Here is a 19,916-nt window from a genome sequence, read left to right on the forward strand (position 1 = left end):
TTCCAAAATGTGTACTTTACTTATTAAAAGACTTGCAAAAGTCATTTTAAACTTGACCAAGTAGGTGATAATCCTATGACCAAAAACAGTAGGACCAAAAGGCCAATAAGATATCCTCTGCTGATAAGGAATAAAAGCTACATTTCCTTCAATGGCTTAGAGACTAACACAAACCTCCCCCCCCCCCCCCCTTTTTTTTTTTTTACAGTGAACGAAATAGTGACGGATGGACTGAATAAGTAAGTATTTCACTGTTGGTCTACAGCACACCTGTTGTTTACGAAGCATGTGACGAATAAAAATGGATTTCGATTAATCTTTTGTTGAATAGTTTATGGTGAGCTAAATGCTAATTTTTAAAAGAAAATGAAGGGGGAGTGGTACCCCACTCAGACCAACACCTCTCTAGCCTCTTCAAACCAGAACACTGATTTACATTCAGTGACAGAAAATAAACTAGTCATCCAACATCATTATCATAAGATAGGACACGAGGAGGCTGCAAAATTAAACAAATCATTGAAATGTAAGTGGCAAGGAACAGTTAGTGAGTGGAATAATTGCATATTAAAAGGAGACGGAGAAGTTACCTGAAGCCACCGTGTTATCAGATATTTACATTAAATTACTGGCAAAGCAGAAGCTGTTATCCCGATCTGACACACACGACAGTCAATTTACACAAAACAGTTTTTTTTTAATATTTTTTTTTTATAAATCTCCATTTATTTATTTATGGATTGCACTGACTAGGTCGCTGTGGATAAAAGCATCTGCTAAATAAGGGTTTCCCAAACTTAGCCATTGTAGTAGTTGGAATTCGGTTCAAACGCAGTGGATCGAATCATGTGGATCAAAATAATCATTTGTGAAATCGCGAACAGGCGGCTAATTTTTTAGGAAAAAATACTTTTTTTGGATTATGTGGTTGCAAAATTTGTTTTGTAGATACTTCAAGTTGGGCATTCAATTTAGGAGATATTGCAACTCAATAGATACTAGTCAACCTGCAAAGTAAACATGACTAAGGTAAGAAAAATATGACTAAACTACGAAAGAAGAAAATTTGTGCGCGTTCTTCAGCTGTCTAAAAATATTTGTATGGTAGTTGGAGATGTTGTTAAATGTATAATTCAAGCTGAATAGGAGCTTAAGCAGTTTATTAAGAATAGGTCTGATTACTTTAGTAGAATGATATATGTTTCAGCTAGGTCATCCATTGTATAAAAAATAAAAAATAATAATATTGCAGAATATGCCTCTGCAAAATGAAAAACTGTGGTCCCGGTAACTAATTTCAAAACCGTTATACCAAAAGTCTAACATCTTTGGGTATGGCTGATAGGTGTATTTGCTTGCTCACCACAAACAAATGAAATCCATTAAACAGTAAATCAACTGTGTATGGCCTAGTACTCTGTCACCGTACGATTCGATTGAGGTGACGTCTACAAAATTCATCAAACTATAGCATTTCAGCTGTGACTGTGTGAAATAGCAGTTAGGTGGTAGTTTGGAGATGCAACACAGCCAGCAAAGGCTGTCATATCCAATTGCTGGACAAAAGAACTCCCACTTGCCTACAGTATGATTGTCACATCAAAACAAAAGAAAACTCAACCCCCAGAATCTGGATAAGGAATTTACAACCATACAACACAAGACTTACAAAGGAGAAGTTCATTCTTAATCCTTTGAAAAGTTCAATAATATGCTTTACCTCCCACTTGGCTATCTGCCACGGTATAATAATTTCAGTGCTTGTAATTCAGCGCTCATTGTCTGGCTCACATAAAAGACAAGAAAATAGAATATCAAATGAAATATTTATCGACCAACAGTTGTAAACAAATATTTGTAGCCTTAGTAAGTCCTGAGACTTATACACAAAACTCCTGCTCCAGCTGTTAGGATACAACCATAATGTCAAACCTATGACACCCACCCACCATCAAAACCTTAGCACACTTAGTTTGTCGACATTTTGAGTCAAGTTGATCAATGTCTCGACAAAGCAGTAACAGATTTTGCTTTCAGGATGAGGTCATCCTGAATTGACCCTGGCAATGTTTGCACTTTCTGTGGCATCAGAGAGAGGTGTGAGTGACCCTTTTAGATTAGAGCCAGGGAGATGTTTTTTGATCCAGCCCAGACTTAAATCCTATCGACCAGCTATACTCCAATGGTCATCCTCTCTCTCTCACACATACTAGCATTTCATATTTTAAATGGTATTTTACAAAATGTTCCATCCCAAGAAAAAACACTTATCTTCCAGAAGAGTTATTCTAAAGCGTATAAAGCATATGTCACCATTTGATTTGAGCTTTGATCGGCATGACATTCAAGCCTCATGCTACCTGATCCTGATGAGCCATACATTAAAGACATTTTATGAGCCCGAGCCCAAAAAAGCCCAAATGATTGTGCTGGTAGCCTATAATATACAGTGCATTAGGAAATAATTCAGGCCCCTTCCCCTTTTCCACATTTTGTTACTTATAGACTCCAAAATGACAAAAAAAAGTTTCAAATGTATATAAAAAATATATTAAAAAACTTAACACAAGTATTCAGACCCTTTGCTATGAGACTCGAAATTGAGCTCAGGTGAATCCTGTTTCCATTGATCATCCTTGAGATGTTTCTACAAATTTGAGTCCACATGTGGTAAATTCAAATTGGTTGGACATGATTTGGAAAGGCACACGTCTATATAAAAAGGTCCCACAGCTGACAGTGCATGTCAGAGCAAAATCCAACCATGAGGTCGAAGGAATTGTCCGTAGAGCTCAGAGACAGGATTGTGTCGAGGCGCAGATCTTGGGAAGGGTACCAAAACATTTCTGCAGCATTGAAAGGATAAGCGCCTTGGTCTGGGAGGTGACCAATAACCCTATAGTCACTCTGACAGAGCTCTAGAGTTCCTCTGTAGAGATGGGAAAACCTTCCAGAAGGACAACCATCTCTGCAGGACTCCACGAACCAGGCCTTTATGGTAGTAGTTAGACGGAAGCCACTCCTCAGTAAAAGGCACATGACAGCCCGCTTGGAGTTAAAAATGCACCTAAAGAACTCCATGACCTTGAGAAACAAGATTCTCTGGTCTGATGAAACCAAGATTGAACTATTTGCCCTGAATGCCAAGCATCACGTCTGGAGGAAACCTGACACCATCTACACATGCTTCATGCTTTACACATGAAGCATGTGCCAGCAGCATTACCACCCTGCGTGCCAGCAGCATACCACCCCGCATCCTACTGCTGGCTTGCTTCTGAAGCTAAGCAGGGTTAGCCCTGGTCAGTCCCTGGATGGGAGACCTGATGCGGCTGGAAGTGGTATTGCAGGGCCAGTAGGAGGCACCCTTTCCTCTGGTCCCCCAAAAAATATCCCAATGCCCCAGGGTAGTGATTGGGGACATTGCCCTCTGTAGGGTGCTGTCTTTCAGATGGGAGGTTAAATGGATGGAGTAGTGGTGTTAACACCGGTGTCCTGGCTAAATTCCCAATCTGGCCTTCATACCATCATGGCCACCTAATCATCCCGTTTACAAATTGGCCGATTCAGATACTCTCCCCTGTAACTGTTCCCCAGATCGTTGCTGTAAATGAGAATATATTCTCAGTCAATTTACCTGGTAAAATAAGGGTAAAATCATGGTCTCCCAGCGGCTGAGACTGGGAGACTAGTCAGGATCAAGGGAAAGATGAATGGCACAAAGCACAGAGAGATCCTCGATGAAAACCTGCTCCAAAAGGACAATGACCCTAAGCACAAGTGGCTTCGGGACAATTTAATCAATTTCAGAATAAGGCAGTAACAAAATGTTGAAAAAGGCAAGGAGACTGAACACACTGTATAGGCTACCGCACATTACACACAACATAAAATCAAATATATGTAGTAGCTCTTGGGTAAACAAATTAAACTAGCCTGATCTTTTTGAGTGTGGACTGTATTACTGTACTGCATTTTGTTCGGGGGTGGCAGGTAGCATAGTGGTTAAAGCGTTGGACTTGTAACCGAAAGGTTGCAAGATCGAATCCCCGAGCTGACAAGGTAAAAATCTGACGTTCTGCCCCTGAACAAGGCAGTTAACCCACTGTTCCTAGGCCGTCAATGAAAATAAAAATGTGTTCTTAACTGACTTGCCTAGTAAATTAAGGTAAAATTTTAAAAAATGTATATATATATATATCTTGAACAGGATTATATCTTGAACAGGATTATCGATTTTGGGTTACATTTGAATGGAATTGATGGAGCGAGAATAGGGATGGACATTACTTTTTTGACTGTTCCGAGTACTTGCATTATTTTTTTTTGTGAAGTACTCAAGTACTCGACTGAAAAAATACATATATACTTTAAAAAAAGCTATTTTAGAACAAGAGCAGTACTGGAAAGAAATGTGCACATTTATCCATATGCCATCAGTGAGCTCCAATGACAAATGTATAACCATTACAGATAACAAATCCTAATAGCTAAATTGCCTCATACAGTCAGTCAGTCAGTAAAAAAACAAGTGCAATTTAAGATGAATTTATTGAAACTGTAATATCAAGTGGTTATATTATATCGTGGAACCCAATCTTCAAAAAGGAAGTAACCTCATCAGTGGGGCGCTTGCTCATTGGTAATTTTAGAATGTAAATCTTGGTGTGACAAACTTTAAAAAACTACTATGCATACCAGCAAAGCCACTACACAAAACTAAACAATACATTAATTGCACTATAACGGTGACAAACGGTGCCTACATAAAGCTGTCCCAACAGCAGAGTCCCAATAGCAGACCTTACCACTGCTACACCTGGCTATCAGCAGAGCATTGTCTGGCAGCGAAACAGTTAATTCAGCCTCATTTACTGCCTTTAAAATAAACATATCTGATATGACTGACTTGTTAAACAAATGTGGTTTCTACTGGGAATTGAGATGTACAAACTATGGCATAAGTGAACGACAAAAGGATAAGAGGCAATCCGTAATTTCGATTAAGACAAGCTATGACGGACATTGCCAATATAACTATTTGTTCAGCACTCTTCAGCACTTGAAACATACAGCGTCAGAATTCAGAATATGTTCCGTTCTTACAGTATTCTCCCTGTACACCGTGGGATAAATGACAGGGGCGTATATTTTATTATTATTTTTATTACCTTTATTTAACCAGGCAAGTCAGTTAAGAACAAATTCTTATTTTCAATGACGGCCTAGGAACAGTGGGTTAACTGCCTGTTCAGAGGCAGAACGACAGATTGTACCTTATCAGCTCGGGGGTTTGAACTTTCAACCTTCCGGTTACTAGTCCAACGCTCTAACCACTATGCTACCCTGCCGCCCCAATAAGCAGACAATGAAAGCTCTTACAATATTCAATGACATGTCTCTAAAACAGGCTATTGGCTAATTAAGAGCAGAAAAGGGAACAAATTAATAGCGTGAGGCACATGGGCTACTAACAGCTTACTAAACAACATACACTTAGTAAAGTTATTACTTTCTTAGCTACAGTATACATATCTCCCTGGCATACTAAATAATTTATGCAGCAGCATACAATACATTTTTGGACCCACGTTGTTGTGCTGTGCTCACTTCCTCCCAAACCACTCATGGTTGAATTCGCGATTTCCAACTTGTTGTGTACTGTTTATGTCCAATGGCCGATGAGCACCGATAGGTTTTATCTATAATTTCTCTTCATTACTTCTCTTCATACGACAAGGATTGAAAAGGACTTGCCAGTAGATTGTCAACTTGATTCATGATGACTGCTGGCTAATATTTTGAAAGTATGATGTTGACATGATAAGTCCAATCAAAGCTATTGTACATATAACGTGATTTTACATTTTATTTCTGGCCAATGACCTTGAGCCTTCTTGGATGGGCACTTCTAATATCAGCGGCCAAAGGGATAGAATTTTCGAGGTCTCCCTTTTACACTTCGCAGTGACAAACAACCGTTCAAAAGTTTGGGGTCACTTACAAATGTCCTTGTTTTTGAAAGAAAAGCACATTTTCTGTCCATTAAAATAACATCAAATTGATCAGAAATACAGTGTAGACATTGTTAATGTTGTAAATGACTATTGTAGCTGGAAATATATTTTTTAAATGGAATATCTACATAGGTGTACAGAGGCCCATTATCAGCAACCATCACTCCTGTGTTCCAATGGTATGTTGTGTTAGTTAATCCAAGTTTATAATTTTAAAAGGCTAATTAATCATTAAAAAACCCTTTGCAATGATGTTAGCACAGCTGAAAACTGTTGTCCTGATTAAATAAGCAATAAAACTGTCCTTCTTTAGACAAGTTAAGTATCTGGAGAATCAGCATTTGTGGGTTTGATTACAGGCTCAAAATGGCCAGAAACAAATAACTTTCTTCTGAAACTTGTCAGTCTATTCTTGTTCTGAGAAATGAAGGCTATTCCATGTGAGAAATTGCCAAGAAACTGAAGATCTCGTACAACTCTGTGTACTACTCCCTTCACAGAACAGCGCAAACTGGCTCTAGCCAGAATAGAAAGAGTGGGAGGCCCAGGTGCACAACTGAGAAAGAGGAATATATACAGGATATACAGACGCTCTATTGAGTTCATTATGCCTGTCCTTGGAATTTTCTAAATCGATGAACTATTCTACATTGAACACTACATCTGGATGAGTTATGGCTAGGACATCTGTCTGGTGAGTAGGCCAAGGCTTAATGATTCTGATGAAAATACGCTCTGTCTTCATCAAACTAACGTTTTTTTTGCATAGTTTCAGTTTGGAACCTGTCTTTGTTTAGAGGGGGTAATAGCCTAAGCTAACAAATTCTAAATGACACTAGCAGTTCCTAAAGTAGGGTCGTCACTAACGTTAGTTACCACAGCCACAAATTCATAAATTCTGCCTGTTTCTACAATTTTTCTTCATAAAATCAGATTTTAAACTTAACCACATTGCTAACCTTTTTTATATTGAATTAATTTTGGGCAACAGATATATACAACAAAATGCACAATGTGGACCAAGATGATATAACTTGAAAGTATTCATAAAAACGCTTATCTCCAAAGTGGTCCTCGATGGTAAAAATAACTAACACATAATGATTAAAAGACAAGACAAAATTACAAACAACCATAAATACATTCATTACATTGACATCCTAAAAAGTATAACTATTCACTGCACTTCTCCCTAACCTTAAAAATCAACCATACTCATTTCACATTAAAACAATCTAGTAATCGCACATCATACCGATCCTTCAAATAAATACACCTGACCAGCAGTAGGGGGCACAAGGGGCAATGGAGTGGTTTCCCTTACTTAGACAACCTTGTCCGAATGAAAAACTTTGCCTGCTTTTTAAAGCTATTTTTACTTTTTATTTGCTTGATCTCCAAGGGAAGGCTATTCCAAATGACTGTATGTAAAAACGTGCTCCTCGCAGTACTGTTTACTCTTATGCCTCACCCTAAACTTAAAGTAAGACAAAAAAGCACATGTTTACTTGCATACATTTTTACAATACAGCCAATATTGACTTACTGGCTGTGGTAATTAGTGACAACCGCAAAGTAGCCTAAGCAAAAATTACATAATTATTCCAAAACTGCAACTCATTGTCGGAACACATATTTTCCTACTTCAGTTAACCAGTCCATTTTGAATTTGAGATAAAACTCAATTTGGCAAGGAATGTAGCTTGTGTATCCCATCAGTTAGAGACGTTTTTATAGGCATTTATTTCTGTAGGTGCACACAGCACGCGTGTGTAGAGGGAGCTGTCAGAACGCAATTGAGTGAGTGAGACATTAAGGGAGCAGAACTGTGTGATGCTTGGATTTGTTTCTTTTTTGTTGTGTCCCGCAATTGCACACGCACTGATTTAAAGCAGCTATATTCAAGTAATAGGCTGTTTTTAAAACTCTGCGTTGCAATAAAAAAATATATCTTTACAATAACTGTTTTGTCAAAAGAAAAACAGTTACCATGAGATACATGCATTGTGAACTGTGCTCCATGCTGAGATGTGCTGTCTGTGATTGATCATGCAGATAGCAGTGAGAAGGCAATAGAGAAGCCAGATTTAGACAAAGCATATAAATGAACCGTTAACATCATGCTGCTCATAAAAATAATTTACCAGTTTCTTGCAGTTATTTTGTCTCTGCGTACAGTTTGAAGTTGCTAACTAGTAGATACCATAGACTTCCAGACATTGCACTAACACTAGTTAGCATTGGCTAGTGAAACTACTTCTAACTTTCTTCATGCTGGATGCAGAGACAAAAATTTTATATATGACTCCGTTGAAAAAGATGAAGGCTTCATTGCAGAAATTCTAGGGTATCACTTTAAACAACTAAAACCAGATATAAAGTATGTATAAAAGACAATGGAGCTACAGTTGAAGTCGGAAGTTTACATACACCTTAGACAAATACATTTAAATTCAGTTTTCACAATTCCTGACATTTAATCATAGTAAAAATTACCTGTCATAGGTCAGTTAGGATCACCACTTTATTTTAAGAATGTGAAATGTTAGAATAATAGTAGAAAGAATGATTTATTTCAGCTTTTATTTCTTTCATCACATTCCCAGTGGGTCAGACGTTTACATACACGCAATTAGTATTTGGTAGCATTGCCTTTAAATTGTTTAACTTGGGTCAAACGTTTCGGGTAGCCTTCCACAAGCTTCCCACAATAAGTTGGGTGAATTTTGGCCCATTCCCCCTGACAGAGCTGGTGTAACGGAGTCAGGTTTGTAGGCCTCCTGGCTCGCACATGCTTTTCAGATCTGCCCACAAATGTTCTATAGGATTGAAGTCAAGGCTTTGTGATGGCCACTCCAATACCTTGACTTTGTTGTCCTTAAGCCATTTTGCCACAACTTTGGAAGTATGCTTGGGGTCATTGTCCATTTGGAAGACCCATTTGCGACCAGGCTTTAACTTCCTGACTGATGTCTTGAGATGTTGCTTCAATATAGCCACATAATTTTCTTTCCTCAGGATGGTATCTATTTTGTGAAATGCACCAGTCCCATTCTGCAGCAAAGCACCCCCACAACATGATGCTGCCACCCAAGTGCTTCACGGTCGGGATGGTGTTCTTCGGCTTGCAAGCCTCCTCCATTTCCTCCAAACATAACAATGGTCATTATTGCCAAACAGTTCAAAATATTTTATATTCTTCAAAGTAGCCAACCATTGCCTTGACAGCTTTGCAGCACTCTTGGCATTCTCTCAACAAGTTTCATGAGGAATGTTTTTCCAACAGTCTTGAAGGAGCTCCCACATATGCTGAGCACTTGTTGGCTGCTTTTCCTTCACCTCTGCGGTCCAAATCATCCCACACCATCTATATTGGTGAATGCGGAGGCCAGGTCAACTGACACAGCACTCCATCACTCTCATTCTTGGTCAAATAACCCTTAAACAGCAAGGAGGTGTGTCTGGAGTCACTGTCATGTTGAAAACAAATGATAGTCCCACTAAGCCCAAACCAGACGGGATGAAGTATCGCTGCAGAATGCTGTGGTAGCCATGATGGTTTATTGTGCCTTGAATTCTAAATAAATAACTTACAGTGTCACCAGCAAAGCACCCCTACACCAAAACACCTCCTCCATGCCTCACGGTGGAAACGACACATTCAGAGATCATCCGTTCAACTATTCTGCGTCTCACAAAGACACGGTGGTTGGAACCAAAAATCTCAAATTTGGAGTTATCAGACCAAAAGGACAGATTTCCAACAGTCTAACGTCCATTTCTCGTGTGTCTTGGCCCAAGCAAGTCTTCTTATTTTTGGTGTCCTTTAGTAGTGCTTTCTTTGCAGCAATTCGACTATGAAGGCCTGATTCACACAGTCTCATCTGAACAGTTGATGTTGAGATGTGTCTGTGTATTTGGGATGCAATTTCTGAGGCTGGTAACTCTAATGAACTTATCCTCTCAGCAGCAGAGGTAACTCTGGGTCTTCCATTCCTATGGCAGTCCTCATGAGAGCCAGTTTCATCATAGCGATGGATGGTTTTTGCGACTGCACTTGAAGAAACATTCAAAGTTCTAGATATTTTCCGGATTGACTGACCTTTATGTCTTAAAGTAATGACGGACTGTCGTTTCTCTTTGATTATTTGAGCTGTTCTTGCCACAATATGGACTTGGTCTTTTACCAAATCTTCTGTACACCTCCTACCTTGTCACAGCACAACTGATTGGCTCAAATGTATAAAGAAGGAAATCAATTCCACAAATTACATTTTAAGAACTGTTAATTGAAATGCATTCCAGGTGACTACATCATGGTTGAGAGAATGCCAAGAGTGTGCAAAGCTGTCATCAAGGCAAGGAGTGAATATTTGAAGAATCTCAAATGTAAAATATATTTTGATTGGTTTAAAACTGTTTTGGTTACTACATGATTTCATATGTGTTATTTAATAGTTTTGATGTCGTCACTATTATTCTACAATGCATAAATAACTAAAATAAAATACAACCTTGAATGAGTATGTGTTCTAAAACTTTTGACCGGTATATATATATATATACATTTTTACACTGTTTGGACATAGCCGGCCCAAAAAACACTTTAGCGTCCCGCCCAATACATTTCTATGCAGAAAAAATGCTGGTGTGTGTGCCTACCTGTGTTTTTTTGTCAGCCAATGGGAGTCAGGGTATGGAAATAAAGAGAGCTGAAACGCTCCAACTAATTTGCTAGGTGTGTCCTCACCTGTTGTCTGACGGTAAGAGGGAGAGCAGAGCCAGAGACGACAGTTTCCTCCTCTCCGGCTGTGTGATGTTGTCCATGCGGTCAACCCACATCTCTATCACACCACCTAACAACTGGCCAATCTGAGAGAAAGTGAGAAAGAAAGGGAGAGAGAGCAAGAACACAAGGTTCAAACATATCAGTCATCTGAAGTGGCCTCTGTCTTTCAAAGTCACAGAAAAGAAGTGGACAGGTGAAAGCATAACAGCTATTAGTCTTCATCCACAATGCTCTCACCTATTTTGTCACATCACTACTGATGGAAGAGTAGAGCTTATGAGATACACCCTACTGTATACAGTGCATTAGGAAAGTATTCAGACCCCTTAACTTTTTCCACATATTGTAAAGTTTCAGCCTTATTCTAAAATTGATTAAATAAAATAATGTCCTCAATCTACACACATTACCACATATTGACAAAGCGAAACAGGTTTTTAGAAATGTTCTCAAATAAAAAAATAGATATACAAAATACCTTAATTACATTAGCATTCAGACCCTTTGTTATGAGACTCGAAATTGAGCCCCGGTGAATCATATTTCCATTAATCATCCTTGAGATGTTTCTACAACTTGATTGGAGTCCACCAGTGGTAAATTCAATTGATTGGACATGATTAGGAAAGACACACACCTGTCTATATAAAGTCCCCACAGTTGACAGTGCATGTCAGAACAAAATCCAAGTATTGAGGTTTAAAGGAATTGTCTGTGAGCTATGGGACAGGCTTGTGTCGTGGCACAGATCTGAGGAAGGGCACAAAAAATGTATGCAGCTTTGAAGGTCCCCAAGAACACAGTGGCCTCCACCATTCTTCAATGGAAGAAGTTTGGAACCACCAAGACTCTTCCTAGAGCTGGATGGCTAGCCAAACTGAGCAATGGGGGAGAAGGGCTTGGTCAGGGAGGTAACAAGAAACTTGAAGGACAACCATCTCTGCAGCACTCCACCAAGCGACACGTCTGGAGGAAACCTGGCACCATCCCTAAGGTGAAGCATATGGTGGTGGCAGCATCATGCTGTGGGGATATTTTTCAGTGGCAGGGACTGGGAGACTAGTCAGGATCAAGGCAAAGATGAACGAAGCAAAGTACAGAGAGATCCTTGATGAAAACCTGCTCCAGAGCTCCCAGGACTGGGGTGAAGGTTCACCTTCCAACAGGACAATGATCCTAAGCAAACAGCCAAGACAATGCTGTGGCTACAGGACAAGTCTCTGAATGTCCTTGAGTGGCCCAGCCAGAGCCCGGACTTGAACTGGATCGAACATCTCTGGAGATACTTGAAATGAAAATAGTTGTGCAGCGACACTCCACATCCAACCTGACAGAGGTTAGGAGGATCTGCAGAGAAGAATGGGAGAAACTCCCCAAATACAGGTGTGCCAAACTTGTAGTGTCATACCCAAGAAGACTCGAGGCTGTAATCACTGTCAAAGGTGCTTCAACAAAGTACTGAGTAAAGGGTCTGAATGCTTACGTAAATGTAATATTAAAGTTTTTTATTTTGAATAAAATAGCAAAACTGTCTAAACCCGTTTTTGCTTTGTCATTATGGGATATAAAAATACGATATATATATATTATATTTTTCATTATGAAAAATGAGTTTTAATGACGCCAACCTAAGTGTATGTAAACTTCTGATTTCAAGTGTATGTGTGTATGTATATGTATGTGTGTGTGTGTGTGTGTGTGTGTGTGTGTGTGTGTGTGTGTCTGTGTGTGTGTGTGTGTGTATATGTATGTATGTATATATATATGAAAACCTACATATACACACACACACACACACACACACACATACATACACACATACACTTGAAATCGGAAGTTTACATACACTTAGGTTGGCGTCATTAAAACTCATTTTTCAATCACTCCAAAAATGTCTTATTAACAAACTATAGTTTTGGCAAGTCGGTTAGGACATCTACTTTGTGCATGACACATGTCATTTTTCCAACAATTGTTTACAGACAGATTATTTCACTTAGAATTCACTGTATCACAATTCCAGTGGGTTAGAAGTTTACATACACTACGTTGACTGTGCCTTTAAACAGCTTGGAAAGTTACAGAAAATTATGTAATGGCTTTAAAAGTTTCTGATAGGCTAATTGACATAATTTGAGACAATTGGAGGTGTACCTGTGGATGTATTTCAAGACATTCCTCAAACAGTGCCTCTTTGCTTGACATTGTGGGAAATCAAAAGAAATCAGCCAAGACCTCAGAATTTTTTGGGGGAGACCTCCACAAGTCTGGTTCATCCTTGGGAGCAATTTCCAAATGCCTGAAGGTACCATGTAATTCTGTACAAACAATAGTACGCAAGTATAAACACCATGGGACCACGCAGCCGTCAAACCACTCAGGAAGGAGACACGTTCTGTCTCCTAGAGATGAACGTACATTGGTACAATAGCAAAGGACCTTGTGAAGATGCTGGAGGAAACAGGTACAAAAGCAACTACATCCACAGTAAAACAAGTCCTATATCGACATAACCTGAAAGGCCGCTCAGCAAGGAAGAAGCCACTGCTCCAAAACCGCCATGAAAAAGCCAGGCTATGGTTTGCAACTGGACATGGGAACACAGATCGTACGTTTTGGAGAAATGTCCTCGTCTGATGAAACAAAAATAGAACTGTTTATCCATAATGACCATCGTTATGTTTGTAGGAAAAAGGGGAGGCTTGCAAGCCAATGAACACCATCCCAACCCGTGAAGCACGGGGGGTGGCAGCATCATGTTGTGGGGGTGCTTTGCTGCAGGAGGGACTAGTGCACTTCACAAACTAGATGGCATCATGAGGAAATAAAATTATGTGGATATATTGAAGCAACATCTCAAGACATCAGTCAGGAAGTTAAAGCTCGGTCGCAAATGGGTCTTCCAAATGGACAATGGCCCCAAGCATACTTCCAAAGTTGTGGCAAAATTGCTTAAGGACAACAAAGTCAAGGTATTGGAGTGGACATCACAAAGCCCTGACCTCAATCCTATAGAAAAAGTGTGGGCAGGACTGAAAAAGTATGTGCAAGCAAGGAGGCCTACAAACCTGACTCAGTTACACCAGCTCTGTCAGGAGGAATGGGCCAAAATTCACCCAACTTATTGTGGGAAGCTTGTGGAAGGCTACCCAAAATGTTTGACCCAAGTTAAACAATTTAAAGGCAATGCTACCAAATACTAATTCAGTGTATGTAAACATCTGACCCACTGGGAATGTGATGAAAGAAATAAAAGCTGAAATCATTCTCTACTATGATTCTGACATTTCACATTCTTAAAATAAAGTGGTGATCCTAACTGACTTAAGACAGGGCATTTTTACTAGGATTAAATGTCTGGAAAACTGAATTTAAATGTATTTGTCTAAGGTGTATGTAAACTTCCGACTTGTATATCTACTGTATATAGCGCATCTATAATTTGGTCCCTGGTGGACCACGAGGTTGTCTGGTTTGAGTTTCCCACCGAACTCTATCCTCCATTTCCATCAGGGAAAGGGGTACCCAGAGGAAAGACAAACAGCCAAGTCCCTATAGCAAAGTCTGTATCAGAGGTTCTTAAACTCTGTTTGGCTTCATAGGCCTAATGAGACCTAACTGTGCGTTTATCCCCTGGTCGGGAATCAATCGCCCAAACCATTTCCTCCCAATCCTTTCATTTTCTACTCAAACAAGCCCAGAAAGTCTGACTGTAATCCACGAACTAGTGAAATAAAGTTGCACGAAGACCCTGGGGGCATATACTGTTGGAAAACATAGATAAGGGGATTGCAAGGAGAATTGTGAAGGTCGACATTTCAACTGCAAGGCCTTTTACAAGTCAAGACTTGTGGACAAGCCTCAGTGTCAACAACGGAAAGACTGCCCTCAATCCCACTTTCTTAATTTTTGGTATAAAAATCAACAGAGATGCATGTATAGGCTCCATATAAAAATACAATCTGACTCAAATTGCTTCTCAGAGGGCCTCCTGGAACTCCCTTGTGCTTATTTTTGTGAACAAGTAGCAGGGTTTGGCAAACTGATCCCCTGATCAGAGTAGGCCAGCAGGTCGTAGTGACTAAGAGGCATGTGGATGTTTACACAGGTTTATGCTAGTAACCTGGGCTGCAAGCCGTTTCACCTTCTGCCTCAGCCGTCTCATATGCTGTTTCCTAGCCAAACAAGAATCTAAAACAATCAAGGAGTTGGCGCAAGTCAAAAGACTGGCACCCATGCTTAATCTCGGCCGCTGCTGCCTGGATCCCAACTGGATGGCCTATGTACCCAGCAGGGCCTGATCTGTACGGTGTGGTGACTTTAGCATTAGCAGAGATAGTTAACCCACAGACATCTCAAAACTATTAGCATAGCAGACAAACAGGCATATACAGTGCATTTGGAAAGTATTCAGACCCTAATACTTTTTCCAAATGTTGTTACTTAACAGCCTTATTCTATAATGAATACAATGTTTTTTTCCCCCTCATCAATCTACCCACAAGAGTTCCACAGAGGAACTCTGAAGCTCTGTCAGAGTGACCATTGGGTTCTTGGTCACCTCCCTGACCATGGCCCGTCTTACTGAGGAGTGGCTTCCGTCTGACCACTCTACCATAAAGGCCTGATTGGTGGAGTGCTGCAGAGATGGTTGTCCTTCTGTAAGGTTCTCCCATCGCCACAGAGTGACCATCGACTTTCTTGGTCACCTCCCTGACCAAGGCCCTTCTCCCCCGATTGCTCAGTTTGGCCGGGTGGCCAGTTCTAGGAAGAGTCTTGGTGGTTCTCAACGTCTTCCATTTAAGAATGATGGAGGCCACTGTGTTCTTGGGGACCTTCAATGCTGCAGACATTTTTTGGTACCCTTCCCCTCGATACAATCCTGTCAGAGCTTTACAGACAATTCCTTCGAGCTCATGGCTTGGTTTTTTCTCTGACATGCACTGCCAACTGTGGGACCTTATATAGACAGGTGTGTGTCTTTCCAAATCATGTCCAATCAATGCAATTTACCACAGGTGGACTCCAAGTTGTAGAAAGATCTCAAGGATGATCAATGATCAAGGATGATCATTTTCAAAAATGTATGAAAACCTGTTTACGCTTTGTCATTATGGGGTATTGTGTGTAGATTGCTGAGGATTTTTATTAATTTAATCAATTTTAGAAAAAGGCTATAATGTAACAAAATGTGGAAAAAGTCAAGAGGTCTGAATACTTTGGTGGACTGAACGTGATTTAATCATTTTGGCTGCTGTTGAAGGGGAGCAGAATTTCTTTCTCATTTATTCTCTGTCGCTAAAGAAAAGTTGTACAGACAATAGAGGGTGAATATAAATAAAAATCTAAACAAAAAGGCATCTTGGGAAAATGTTTGTTGCTTTAAGTACTACGGCGGTAACAAAGCTAAATTATGGGAGAGGGGGGTTAAATGATGTAACCTCCTGGTTAGAGTTACGGGCCATATGGTACATCCAATATGCCTACCATTCCACCACTCTACTAGTTGGCAAGGTGTCTCACCTCCTGGTTGTACTCGCTGGCCATCTGTGTGAGGAGAGAGGAGAAGAAACTAGCGTTCTGCAGCAGGACTCTTCCCATGATGCCCAGGTAGGTGGACATCACCACCGGGTACCGCTACAAACACACACACAAGAAAGAACAGGGTTAATGCTGAAAACACGATGTGGGGAGGAGCATGTACGTATTACTGTCAATGAGTAAGTACAGTATATGCCAAGGTAACTGATGAAAGCATAAAACCTTGAGCGCTTTCAGAACAAACCAGTCAAGGTAATTGTATGAGTTTGACATACAGTAGTGCTGAGCAATTAGCGCTTTTTGAGGTTGGTTCGTTTTCGATTATTAAAAAATAATCAAGGATTTCAGTTTCAATATATTTAAAAAAAAACATTAAATTGATTATGCATTTTGTCAGTTGAATGCTGTAAAACAGAAAACAATTAATAAAAGCCCCATAATGGTGACTGTCTATTACCGCTCATCAATTATTAACTATAATTTATTCACATTACTTCACTAAAATAATGTCAGTTGTGTAAATTACTTCTGTTTGATTTGATTTAATTTAATTCCAAGCCATCTCCATAGAGCTGCTGCCTATGCTGTCTGACAAAATCACTATTTGAGTAGATCTTCAAAATTATTAAGGCATACTTTTATGACTACTGAATATCAACTATCAATTGCTTATATCATGTATTTTCAGGTAGAGAAACCTCTGATCTCTATCCCTCTCGATTGCGAGAGAAACTGTGCATTGAGTTCAAAGAAAAAAACGGAACGAAATGGAATTGTAATAATTGAACTGACGTTGGTCAATTATGTTCCTTTAAACCAAAAACATACACAGTGTACAAAACATCAAGAACACCTTCCTAATATTGAGCTGCACCCTCCTTTTGCCCTCAGAACAGCCTGAACTCGTCAGGGCATGGACTCTACAAGGTGTCGAAAGCACACAGGGATTCTGGCCCATGTTGACTCCAATGCTTCCAGAGTTGTGTCAAGTTGACTGGATGTCCTTTGGGTGTCGGACCATTCTTAATACACATTACACATAGGAAAAAGTTGAGCGTGAAAAACCCAGTAGAGTTGCTGTTCTTCACATAAACCGGAGGCACCTGGAACCTACTACCATACCCCGTTCAAAGGCAATTAAATATTTTGCCTTGCCCATTCAGCCTCTGAATGACACATACACAATCCATGTCTCAAGGGTTCAAAATCCTTTAGCCTATTTCCACCCCTTCCTCTACACTGATTGAAGTAGCCTTCAACCTGAAATCACCTGATCAGTCTGTCATGGAAAGAGTATAATGTTTTATACACTCAGTTTACAGTGACCTATAAAGGCTAAATGGCTTATACTGTTATTCAATTTAGTCCTTTAGTATTCGACAGGGAACGACATAAGGGGAACCCATAGTGAGTGAGTGAGAGACTAAAGGTTCCTATGGAAGGTTCTGACAGGGAGCCATAGCAGTTAAAGCAGAGCTCTCATAAGATAGAGAAAAAGAGAAAGAGAGAGAGACAGACTAAGGTTGCAAAAATGCTGGTAACTTTCCCCAAATCGCCAACCAGGATTTCTGGAAAACCCGTGAATTTATGGAAAGCTACTGGAACTTAGCTAACCAAAGCCCAGCTCCAGAACAGGTACAAAGCATTAACAGGTAGCTCACCTCTCCATCCACGATCCCTCTGAAGACAGAAGGCAGCAGGGGCTGGAACATGTGGGCTCCTAACACGGGGCTAACCTTCAGAGCTACTTCTACCACCTACAGACAGAGAGAGAAAGAGACAGCTATTAGTCTACTATAACGCGATGCGGTTTGGTTGGTTGATCACTCGTTGTCCTACTAGAATGGCTCCTCCCTCTCGTGCTTTATCAGCTCAGTTTAATAAGGTAGCTAAAAAAGTACTTTTCTGCTAATTTCCTCACTCAGATCGGACCGGGTGTGGCCCTGACAAGGTCTATACAGAAAGGGTCTTGTTGACCTCTGGTCCGTTTGGAAAAGTTATGTATATTTAAAAAACAAACATTTTATGCATATCGGGTCTGGGTGGGAAAGCCCCAGGATCATTTCGGGAAAGGGTTCGACTTTTTGGACCTGTGAAAACCTCTATTTCCAGGTCCTGTGCCTGAAACTGTACTTCAACCCTAAAATGAACAGCCTGGAAGAGAACACCTACCCCAAGGTCTAAAACCAGCTAGTTAGCCTGTTGTGACTAGGGGGCAGTATTTTCATTTTTGGAAAAAAAACATTCCAGTAGTAAAGAGAGGAAACTGCAGTTCTAAAATAAATTTAAAAAAGCCCAAAGACTTCTGCCTGAAGCCCATACACGCCACAGCGTACATGTTGGACCCCAAGTATGCTTGCAAGAGCATCCTGTCTGGTGCAGAGATCAACAAGGCCTATGGTGTTATCACTACCGTGTCTCGCCACCTTGGCCTGGATGAGGGCAAGGTTCTTGGCAGTCTGGCAAAGTACACTTCCAAGCAAGGTCTTTGGGATGGAGATGCAAAAAGGCAGTCGTGCCAACATATCTCATCTGTTAATTAAAGTTCAACTCGTAACTTAATTGTTTTTTACAATTTCTAGGCACGACAACACATTTTCCCCCTCAGGAGACTGAAAAGATTTGGCATGGGTTCCCAGATCCTCAAGAAGTTCTACAGCTACACCATTGAGAGCATCCAGACCGGTTGTATGGCAAACCGGCAACTGCTTATGGCAACTGCTTGGCATCTGAACGTAAGGCGCTACAGAGGGTAGTGCGTACGGCCCAGTACATCACTGGGGCCAAGCTTCCTACCATCCAGGAACTATATCCTAGGCGGTATCAGAGGAAGGCCCAAAAAATTGTCGAAGACTCCAGTCACCCAATTCATAGACTGTTCTCTCTACTACCGCATGGGCAAGTAGTACTGGATCTCCAAGTTTAAGACAAAAATGCTCCTTAACAGCTTCTACTCTTAATAGCTTCTACTCTATAAGAATGCTGAAAAATTAATCTAATGGACAATTTACATTGACACCCCCCCCCCCCCCTTTTGTTTTTTACACTGCTGCTACTTGCTGTTTATTATCTATGCATAGTCACTTTACCCCTACACAATAACTCGACTAACCTGTACCCCCTCACATTGACTCGGTACCGGTACACCCTGTATATGTGACCCGATTCAGGATACTAAGCGTATGTCGCAAGTCACGACTTCACATGAGAACCATTTGAACGTAAATCAAAATGTGTTTTTGGGCAGAAATGCCTTGTCGGACATTCCTGTGCCTTTATAACAAACTTGTATGCCGTATGTAAATACAAATGCAATTGTTATATTACGAGCCTTGTTGGTTAAACCACAGAAAAATAACTCAACCTTCTCATTAGCCATGATTGGCTGTGATAATGAGTGGGCTGGACATGCCGAGAGAGGAGTTTGGATTGGTCTGCCATATTGAAGGTGTCTGTCTATTTGAGCTCGTCAGTCTGTGTTGGTAATCTGGTTGAACGCAGCTTTTTTTAAATGTATTGTGTAGTGGAACTGCATAAGTGTTGCTTTCCACTTTCTGGAAAATCAAGTT

At 40.3% G+C, this 19,916-nt stretch overlaps 1 protein-coding gene across 2 annotated transcripts in view; it reads right to left on the reverse strand.

Annotated features, from left to right (window-relative positions):
* LOC139411170 (importin 11) overlaps positions 1–19,916 on the reverse strand; it is a 231,111-nt gene that overhangs the window by 61,410 nt on the left and 149,785 nt on the right. For both annotated transcript variants that reach the window (XM_071157083.1, XM_071157082.1), the window contains exons 24-26: positions 18,009–18,104; positions 16,330–16,443; positions 10,768–10,889 (exon numbers count right to left, since the gene is read on the reverse strand). In XM_071157083.1, the coding sequence (XP_071013184.1) occupies positions 10,768–10,889; positions 16,330–16,443; positions 18,009–18,104 (332 nt within the window). The remainder of the gene's footprint in view (positions 1–10,767; positions 10,890–16,329; positions 16,444–18,008; positions 18,105–19,916) is intronic.

This window comes from Oncorhynchus clarkii, chromosome 6 (assembly GCF_045791955.1).
Source record: "Oncorhynchus clarkii lewisi isolate Uvic-CL-2024 chromosome 6, UVic_Ocla_1.0, whole genome shotgun sequence".
In the NCBI taxonomy this organism is placed as follows: domain Eukaryota; kingdom Metazoa; phylum Chordata; class Actinopteri; order Salmoniformes; family Salmonidae; genus Oncorhynchus; species Oncorhynchus clarkii.